Source organism: Bison bison, unplaced genomic scaffold (assembly GCF_000754665.1).
Source record: "Bison bison bison isolate TAMUID 2011002044 unplaced genomic scaffold, Bison_UMD1.0 scf7180017864304, whole genome shotgun sequence".
In the NCBI taxonomy this organism is placed as follows: domain Eukaryota; kingdom Metazoa; phylum Chordata; class Mammalia; order Artiodactyla; family Bovidae; genus Bison; species Bison bison.
This window is the reverse complement of record NW_011494876.1, coordinates 9,068,129-9,078,841: the sequence shown is the minus strand read 5'-3', so window position 1 is coordinate 9,078,841 and position 10,713 is coordinate 9,068,129. Positions and strand designations below refer to the sequence as shown.

Below are 10,713 nucleotides of genomic sequence, written 5' to 3'. Positions count from 1 at the left end.
ATATATATATATATTGTAATTATGGATACAAAATGGCCAGAGCCACTTAGTGATACCCTTTACAGTAAATTATGTATAAAATGATTCTGATTCCCTGGAAGGGCCTTCAGTACAAACTACTGAAGTACTTTCACAGTCAGTCTATCTCTGGAATTAGTGTCCAACATGCCTTGCTGAATTTCAGAACTGCTACTGCCAAGTATTGGCTTTGTCTGTTCAGTTTCTGAATGTGAGTATTTGCTGTGGTAATCATGTTCTGGTAAACCCACTATTATAATACTGGATGTGTGCAGGGCAGAGAACTTGTTTTTCTATTTTTAGATCTCTGGAGCAAGAGGAACAGCTTCCAAATCTGATACAGAGACTATCATACATCATCTAGAGATTCTAGACTTTGAGTCTGGTTCATTGATTGGAACTTTCAGGTTGCCTCCCTGGGAAAGTAAAAGTGTATTTAATATTCATGAAGTAGAACAAATAACATATTTGATGATCAAAGGGGAAAATTGTGGAGGGTCATTAGTGCTACATCACTGACTGAATGAGCACTCCTTTCCAATCTTTTTAAGACATGTGGCATGAGAGAGAAATACAGCGTTGTTTTTAAGTTACTGGAATGGAGACTGGCTGGGGTAGAGTGGGGGTAGAGGGTTGCTCACTACTGCACCTAGCAAGATTTGCTGAGTCTTTTGGTTTACAAATTTTAGTTGTTTTAATAGTTTAACTTAAAAAATAACAGCTAACCATGGCATCTAACTATCTATAATCTTACCCGTGTCTAACGATCATCATCTCATATGTCTGAATCATTTTTTCAAGAAAAAATTTAACAGGCTGAAGATTATGTACTTTGCAGGCTTCATGAGCACATTCCAAAAATTCCTAAAAGAAAAGAAAAATGGAATGCATTTCTACAAAATGCTATTATAAGTCATATCATTCATGTCTTATAAATATAGATTTTTCATTTAGAAATAATAAAACTGTATCTTCTTATATTTGTAAACTATTTCTTAAACCTTTTTTTTTACTTAAGAAAGGAAAAAGTAGAATTAAAATACTTTAAAAAATTAATGTTTCCCATTATAAGTTATCAATGATCATGGCATCATAGCACTGGGTGTATGCTTCATGAAAACAACTTGTCTTATTAGTTTTTCCAGAATTTCACTTTTGATTAGGATATAGAAGGACATGCCAAACAATCCTTCACACTATGGTAAATAGAAACACACAGAGGTTACAAAAATTATAAAAACTGTAAACACACAGGAGCATTTTAGATACACGTAAGTCTAAAGGAACTAAATTTCAGAAATGGCAAACCATTCCAATATTCCTGCCTAGAAAATTCCACTGACAGAGAAGCCTGGTGGGCTACAGTCCAAGGGGTTGCAAAGAGTTGGCCACAACTGAGCAGCTGAGCACTGAGCACAAGTCTAAAGGAACTAAATTTCAGAAAGGGATGAGCCTTTCACACAGACCAGCTGCTAGTTTTACTTCTAGAAGCAAGTACAGACAGGTAGGCATTGTTCTGACCTGCTATACTGCAGAGGGAGTTTGCTGAAGTAAGGGGAAATTGACAGATATTTTAATGACCATGTAGGCTCCTGCGACATATAAATCTGGAGGAGCTTCAAATATAAAGCTGGTTTTTCCACTGCCTATGCTTTTGCTGAGTGTGAACTGACACAAGAAATCAAGGACTTAGCTACAAACCCCCCACAGAAAGAGATTTTCTTAGTCTTCTTCGGATGTTTTTATCCCAAAATGCTGCTAGAGGAAGGATCCTATCATAGACTAGGACAATTCTCACTCTAAAGACATTTGAAATCAGAGATAGACTAATGATCAATACTTGTGCAACAAGACTCTGGCTCAGGTCAACTCTTGGTTGAAAAGATCAGCAGCTCAACCTAGCCATCTTACAAAGGAAAAAAACATGGTTTTCCTACAGGAAAATACTACCAGTTCACCCTCTTACTTTCTACTCAATTTTCAACAGTCATAAGAAAAAATAGCTGTTGATCAGTAGGGGGAAAAAAACATAGTAAATAAAATAACTCACAGATGACTCAGGTGTCGTAATTAGCTGACAAAAAAATAAAATGACTTTTATAAATGTATAAAAGAACATAGACAATATTACAAAAATAGATGAAAAGATGAAGAATTTAAGCAAAGAAATGAGATCTTTTAATAAAGTCAAACTGGATAAAATAAAGCTGAAAAAAATAAAATTGATAAAATTAATGGTCCATTGGAGAGGCTTATTGGTAGACTGAACAAAGGCAAAGAAAGGATCATGAATCTTAAAGACAAGTCAATAAAAGTATCCAAACTAAAGCACAGATAATAAAAGCAATGAAAAAACAGAAATAGATCATAAGAGACATGTGAGACAATATAAAATAGTCAAAAATATTAATTCATGTAACTAGAGCCCCAGGGGAGAGAAAATTGGGTAGAAGAAATACTTTAAAAGACAATACGAATTTTCTGGAGAAAGAAAGTAATATGCAGGTAGCAGAAGTGCAGCAAATACCAAGCAGGATAAGTACAAAATGAACAAGATTTGGCACAGAGTCAAGAACGGAAACAAAGAAAACATTTAAAACAACCAAAGGAGAAAGAACACAGTACATTCAGCAGACACAAATAAGAAAAAATGGTGGACGTCTAACCATAGCAATTCCCCTGGGACCTGGACCAACCCTAGACCTGAGCAGAGTCCGCTCCCAAAGCAGGACTGGAGTGGGATTGAGGCTGCTCAGGAGGACGTGCCAGCAAATGAGCCCCGCTTCCATCAGAACTTGGCCAGGGGTGCCCTCTGAATGAAACCACCACCGCAGGATGCAGGTGGGGCCTTTTCACCTAAGCCGAGCCTCAAGCCGCCAAAGGACGTGGAGAGGTGTGCCTGGAAGAGCTCTGAGAGGCGTAGGGCTCCAGGGCTCCAGGGGGGCTCTGGTCCCTGATTACAGCCAGCTTGCTTACAGTCGCCCCACCAACTGACACTCAGGACCCTCAGCATAACACTTTTGCAGGGCTTGGGGTTTGACTGAGGTGGTCGGGAGGAGGCGAAGGGGTAGAGGAAGAGGGTCAGAGGTAAAGAGACACAAGCCCTTGGGCACCTTCCACTCTCCTTGAAAACCCAGGAAGGATGGCCCAGTGAACAAGTGGGGCATGAGGAAGTGCTGCCGCCTTGTGGACATTTTCTGGAACTGCAATGAGAAGACATGGCCGCAGAGTACTTCAGGTTCACAGGATTGGGGATGCAGATACCTCCCCCACCAAGAAAGGTCCTAATGAGGCACCTAATGAAAACCTAACTCAAAACAGAGCTGACCCTCCACGTGCATATTTCAACAGCCACATTCTCTTTGTCACAGAGAAAAATCACCTGAATGAAAATGCTCAGGATCTCTAAGGAGGAGAAAGACCCCAAGACAAAGACACACAGGCATCCTCTGGCAGCAATCATTACAAAATCAACACTTCGAAAAAGGCTCCCCGGGTCTGGGGAGTGGAGTTGGGAAAGAATAGGGAACTCTCCAATGCTGAGGTGGGACTGTAAACTGGCAACAGTCACTCTGGAGAACAGTGTGGATGTTTATTTAAGAAAAGAAAAACGGAGCTACCACAAGATCGTGTATCTCTTCCCGGAAGGATACCCAGCGAAAAACATCCTTGCAAAAGTCACAGGCACTGTAATGGTCATGTCTGCATTATTTACAATAGCCAAGGCAGAGAAACGACCCAAGTGTCTGAGGACAGATGAACAGAGAAAGAAAGCATGCCACCCATACTCAGTGGACAGTCACGCAGCCCAGAAACACAATGAAAATTGTGCTGTTTTAAGCAACTCAATGGACCAGAAGAGGCTCACACCAAGTCCAGTGAGGCAGACAGAACACAAGTATGACTGATTTCACTTACAGGTGATATCTAAAACATGATCGAAACCCATTAGTGTCCCACACAAAAATCAGGCTCACGGGCTTACACATGAAACATACCATTGCCAAGGCATAGATGGGGAGGTTGGCAGGGGGAAGCAGGGAGCAGGATCAATGAGGAGGCCCCAAACTACTGGAAATGCACATAAAAATATATCATAGCCGAAGACCCACAGAAGGGCCCAGGAAATTTAACTCAACACTCTGCAATACCATCATGGGATGAGAATCTGAAAATTATAGGTACAGGCCTATGTAGAAGTGAATCAAGGAGGTGAAGAACTCAAAGAGAACGATGCATGTCAACTCCACTGCAACAGACCATCCAAACAAACAAAACAGTCATAAGAGCAAAAAATGTCTATTCTATTCTCCTGGACCTGAGTCACCCAGGCTGGTTTCTTAGACCTGAGTAGACTCGGCTCCCAAAGCAGGAGTGGTGTGAGTTTGAGGCTGCTCAGGAGGTCATGCCAGCAAATGATCCCCACTTCTACCAAAAGTGCCGGGTCCCTCTGAATAAAACCACTGCTTCGGCATGCAGGTGGGCCCTTTTCAGGTAAGCCAAGACTCATGCCTCCAAAGGACAGTGGAGCAGCATGCCAGGAAGATCTCTCAGAACCTTGGCCCTCCAGAGCTCCTCGTGGTGTGGTCCCAGGTAAAGCCAGTTTGCTTAGAGTCACCCTACCTACTGACCCTAATACTCTTGGCAAAATGCTTTTTCAGGGCTTGGGCTTTGGCTGAGAGGAGTGGGAGGAGGCGAATAGGTAAGGAAGAGGGGCAGAGGTAAAGAGACACAAGCCCTTGAGTCTTTGTTCTCCTCCCCCCTCTCCCGCCCCCGCTCCGTTCTCATTTACCATCAGGAACATGACTTTGTCTAAAAGGCTCAGTCTATTTTCCAGATTGGGAATGGGGAAGTACTCCCATCTTGTGGCCGTTTCTCATAACAGCAACTTGACTCCCTGTTGCTATCATAGTTAACATCCACAAGATTTGCATTGCTGCAAAGAAATAATACCTGCCCCTGAAGAAATGTCCTCACAAAGATCATGGAAAAAGAATTTTTGAATGGGCTGGCTTTCAAGAAGAAAATTCAAGAGGTATATTTTATTTATACTGTTGTTATGAAAAAAGCCAATGAAAAGCCAATTATTAGACAATTGCAAATTAAAATCTGCAACGAGTTATCAACTGACTCCAGTTAGAATGGCCATCAGAAAGTTTCCAAACAGCAAATGCTGGAGAGGGCACGGAGAATATGCAACCTTTGTACACTGCTGGAAGGAATGCAAATTGGTAGTGCTGTGAAGTACAGTATTTTGGTTCCTTCAAGAAGGAAAAACAAAGGTATCATTTGATCTGGCAATCCCAATTCTGGGAGAATACCCTGAGAAAACCATAGTTCAAAAAGGTACACACACCCCAAAACTCACTGCAACATTATGTAGAATAACCAAGACACCAAAGCATCTTAAATGTCTACCAAACTCTGAATGGATAAAGATGTGGTCCATATATTTAATGGAATATTATTTGGCCTTAAAAAAGAATGAAATCATGTCATTGCCCCAAGATGGAAGGATATAGAGATGGTCACACTAGGTGAAGGAGAATGGCAAATATCAGACAGAGAATGGCAAATATCATGTGATATCTCTTTTATGTGGATCCTTCAAAAAAAATGCATGATAGAAATGAACTTCTTTGCAAAATAACAACAGAGTCACAGACTTGGAAAGTAGACTTGTGGTTTCAAGGGGCAAGTGAGAGAGACACGTGGAGGTGAGGGATCATTTAGGATTTGTGATTAACTTTAGACACTACTTTATATAAAATAGATGAGCAAGAGGGACCAACTAATATGTAGACAGGGATCTCTCCTCAATATTCTGTAATAAAGTATATGGGAAGTGACTCTGAAAAAGAACGGATATACGTATCCATATATAACTGAATCACTTAGCTGTACATATGCATGCTAAGTTTCTTCAGTTGCGTCAGACTCCTTGCGACCCTATGGACTGTAGTCTGCCAGGCTCCTCTGTCCATGGGATTCTCCAGGCAAGAATACTGGAGTGGGTTGGCATTTCCTTCTCCAGGGGACCTTCCAGACCCAGGAATCGAACCTGCATCTCCTGTGTCTCCTGCACTGGCAGGGGGGTTCTTTGCCACTAGCAGCACGTGGAAAGCCCTAGCTGTAGACCTGAACCTAACACAACAGTGTAAATCAACTATACTCCAGTATAAAATTAAATTACGGAAGAAAAAAGTCTGAGTCAGTCTTGTTTGTGTTAAGCCTCTATTTCTGTGTTGCCCCCAAAAGATTTGGAGCTACATCTTCTCATGGACTCCCTCTTTCAAACTCCGTTTCTTCCTCTCACCATCTTCTTCAGCTTTTGTCCCCTCACCTTACCCTGTCAAAATAGAAACCCCCAAATCAGTTACCCCAGTAGGATGCCATGCCCTTCTCCAGGGAAATTTTAGTACTTTATGTTATATGATACCAGGGTTAACAAGCACCATTGCTTTCCCCAGTGATGCTCCAATCAGGTGCAAAGTTAGCCCCCACTTTTGCCCAACCAGGCTTTTATCCTCTCCGGGAGGTAACTGATGGGAACAGAGGGAACACTGGAGTGCATGCCCCCTTCTCACTGGGGGACCTAGAAACCTACAAGGAGAAATCTGGCAGTTTCTCAGAGAACCCTGAAAAACTAAGAGACACATTTATCAGGTTGAGATTGACATTCTGTTAATCACTCAGTCGTGTCCAATTCTTCACAAACCCATGGACTGTAACCCTACAGGTTCCTCTGTCCATAGAATTCTCCAGACAAGAATACTGGAGTGGGGAGCCATTCCCTTCTCCAGGGAATCTTCCTGACCCAGGGATCGAACCCGGGTCTCTTGCATTGCAGGCAGATTCTTTACAATCTGAGCCACCAGGGAAGTATATTTAGTAGTAAATATTATAAATCACAAGATAAGAATACAGAAAATAAAATGTGTTTCTTTTATAGGTAACATTATCTTTGACCTGAAACTTGTTAATCCTGGTATAATAATAAAGTACTAAAATTTCCCTGGATAAGGGCATGGCATCCTACTCTAGTACTGTTGCCTGGGAAATCCCATAGACAGAGGAGCATGGCACACTATAGTCCATGGGGTTGCAAAGAGTCAGACACGACCGAACAACTGAGCACACACACTAAAATTTACTCTTCCTTATTAATCAGAGCAGCCAAAATAGAGGTTTATATTCCTAATAGAATAATTCACTCATTTAATAAAACTCGCAAAACTACTGAGTCACCAGATGAATTTATTTGAGGAACAAGTCACTCTCAGAGGTTTACTTACATGATAGTCAGCTTCAGGAAGTTTAACACCAGGAAATAAGTCACTAGTTATTCCATTAAATAAGGGTATATCATGTGATAAAAACTTTGGTTCATTTACATCTTTAATTGATCGAAGAAGCTAAAAATCAATCAAAAAGTGCAATACAGATTAATTGCCAGTATTGGCCCTCCTCTTGCCCCCACCTCACCAAAGTCAAAGTTTGTTTTATATTTCATGGAATCCCTACACTAAAAAGCCAATACTACACTTATCAAACAGAAAGATCCTTGGATTCCTACAAATTATAATGAAAACCAGAACCTCAAAACTGTCATTTCAACCCCACATAAAAAGGCTCAAAGCTACAACTCTTATCTGCCTATCTATAGTTCACAATCAACCTTGCTAAAAAAAAATTATCTTTTAATGGAAACTTTCACAACATATATATTTAATACTTACAAGGATATCTTCATTTTCATTTGGAAATTTTAGTTTTAGGTTTCCAGCAGCTATTAAAACTGCTTTTACTGCTCGCATTCCATAGTCATAATGAAACTGTGATGAGAGCTGCTCTGAGCAGAGCCTATAGGTCATTACTATCTTCACAGACAGAGGTTTTGCATTCAGAAATCCGTAGGAGTAGAGGGAGATTTCTGCTATGAGGGCATAGTTTGGAACCATCATAGCCACTGTTCTGAAAAGCACCTGAAGCATAAAACAAGTGAAACATTTTATTTACATAAAGGAAACAGGTTTTAAAGCTGAGCATAAGCACCCAAAGACAACGGGCTGATATTCAAGTTTACTCCCCAGCGCAGCACCTTTTCACTAACTCTTTAATTTGTTCAGAAGCATTTTAGCAGTTTTATGTACTCTAATATTCCAATATTTTTTTAGCCATTAAAAAAAGTCTTTACAGGTTAACCTTACAGCAAATGGAAAAGGTAAAAGGGAGATTACAAATACATGTGAGAAAAGTGTACCATTTTGAGTAGATTATGCTGATTACCAAATTTACACTCTTTAAAAAATATATATTACCTTAAGATTATCTGGTAATTCAGAACGTCCTGCATAGCCAGGGTTCATGGTAATAGCTACGAAACAGTTTGGATTGAGCTTAAGTTCTGTCCCTTCAAAAGTAAACACTTCCAGCTTCTGTTGAATGGCTCTCTGAATGCAAAGGATCTGTTGAGCTACCACTGACAGCACTTCCAACTCAATTCGATTAAATTCATCAAAGCAAGCCCAAGCACCAGAAGAAGCCAATCCTTTAAAAAACTAAGGACAAGAAAAACGATGATTTTCGTAGGAAAGGGCATCTTTTGTTAAAACAAATATTTAACCTTTTAAGTCAAAATTGAAGTGTGTGTGTTAGTTGCTCAGTTATGTCCGACTCTTTGCGAGTCGACTATACTGTCCATGGAGTACTCCGGGCAAGAACACAGGACAGCGTTGCCATTTCCATCCCCAGGGGATCTTCCAGACCCAGGGATCGAACTCTGGTCTCCCACATTTCAGGAAGATTCTTTACCGTGTGAGAAACCTGCGAACCTTTTAAGTCAAAATTGTAAGTTAAGCTCAATAAAAACCCCAAAGGGATAAAAACAATGGCTTTACCCATTAAAAAAAAGAGCTCAAATAATGCATAAACCACAATCAGTGTTTTAAATATGAATTTGCTTCAGCTTATCCAGTTAGCCCTAACTATAAACTACTTGTAATATTTAATATGTAACTTTACCTTTCCCATTGCTAGATAATCGAGCCCATCTGAACAGTTGAACACCACGCACTGTACAGCAAGAGCTTTAGCCAAGTCTTTGGTGGTTTCCGTTTTTCCTGTGCCTGCTGGCCCTTCTGGAGCACCTCCAAGGTTTAAATAGAAGGCACCTATCTGAAAAGAAAAATAAATGTGAAAAGAAATCCATGCTTAACTGAAAACAAACAAAAACTCTATAATAGGACAATTGCTTATATTAATAAAATGGACTCAGTCTTATTTGTAGCTTCAAAGACAGTAATGCAATTACATACATCATTGATTTTTAGAACTCATTTCTGTAGCTGCAACAAGAAAAAGTGGTTTAAAGGATCTAAAAAAAGTTAAAATGTATGAAAATCTCCTTATCGTCTAATACTTCATATGTATTCCATTTGCCTTTTTAAAAACAAAGAGAATCCAGCCTTGAAGTGTTAACATTTGACCAGAAATGTTTAATTAAAAGTGGTTATGGAGGGCTTCCCTGGTGGCTCAACGGTAAAGAATCTGCCTGCTAATGCAGGAGGCACAGGGGTGATTCCTGATCTGGCAAAATTCCGCATGCTTCAGAGCAAGTAAGCCCATGCACCACAACTACAGCCTGTGTTCTAGAGCTCAGGAGCCTCAGCTTCTGAAGCCTGAGCGCCCTCGAGCCTCTGCTCTGCAACAAGAGAAGCCAGCGCCAGTGGGAAGCTCGTGCACCGCAACTAGAGAGTAGCCCCCGCTTGCCACAACTAGAAAAAAAGCCTGTGCAGCACACCAAAAATAAAGTAATAAACATTAAAAATAACATGTCACTTAAAAAAAAAAAAAAGTGCTTACAGAAATGTTTGTAGAGACCAGTTATGACAATCTTGATAGCTAGCTGCAAAGAGAGAACACACCAAAAACTGAGGGTAATACATGGAGGCCCGTTAGTGGGAAAGAGATGCCCTACTATATACTTTGGTCTGTGATTCACCCTGGCTGTCGCATTCCACTCTTGGTATGTTCTTCATTTTCTCCATCCCCATAGCACCGCTCTGTATTCTCTTACCAGTAGTATCACCTTCATTGTGAAACCAGTTACCAGTTATTCACTGATGCATGGCAAACTGCTACCTGTCTTTGCCTACTGGACTCCACTTTTATTGTTTTTATATAAGCTGGCGTATCCTCCAAGCGTAGCCTGGGCACTGGGGTGGTTGCCCAAGTTGTCTTTTACAGATTTAGATTTGGAGTCTTCTGTGTCAAATCAAGCTTGAGCTGATTAAGAGGGTTAAGACCACCGATCCTCCATCTGCACAGGGGCAAGTGTCAGCTCAGTGACCTTTTGATGTCAGAGGCCAAAAACTCCACCCTCAAAGCAAGCTAACTCCACTCCTTTCTGAGCTTTGCTGAGAAGCTGCTGCTAAGTCACTTCAGTCGTGTCCTACTCCGTGCGACCCCATAGATGGCAGCCCACCAGGCTACCCCGTCCCTGGGATTCTCCAGGCAAGAACACTGGAGTGGGTTGCCATTGCCTTCTCCAATGCATGAAAGTGAAAAGTGAAAGTGAAGTCACTCAGTCGTGTCCAACTCTGTGCGAGCCTACCAGGCTCCTCCGTCCATGGGATTTTCCAGGCAAGAGTACTGGAGTGGAAATGAGATGTTACCTAGAAGTAAATAGTCATG

At 41.0% G+C, this 10,713-nt stretch overlaps 1 protein-coding gene across 12 annotated transcripts in view; it reads right to left on the bottom strand.

Moving 5' to 3' along the window:
• DNAH12 (dynein, axonemal, heavy chain 12) overlaps nt 1-10,713 on the bottom strand; it is a 192,246-nt gene that overhangs the window by 108,253 nt on the left and 73,280 nt on the right. For all 12 annotated transcript variants that reach the window (XM_010851635.1, XM_010851634.1, XM_010851636.1 and 9 more), the window contains 5 exons: nt 9,043-9,195; nt 8,340-8,579; nt 7,758-8,003; nt 7,314-7,433; nt 773-882 (listed from right to left, as the gene is read on the bottom strand). In XM_010851635.1, the coding sequence (XP_010849937.1) occupies nt 773-882; nt 7,314-7,433; nt 7,758-8,003; nt 8,340-8,579; nt 9,043-9,195 (869 nt within the window). The remainder of the gene's footprint in view (nt 1-772; nt 883-7,313; nt 7,434-7,757; nt 8,004-8,339; nt 8,580-9,042; nt 9,196-10,713) is intronic.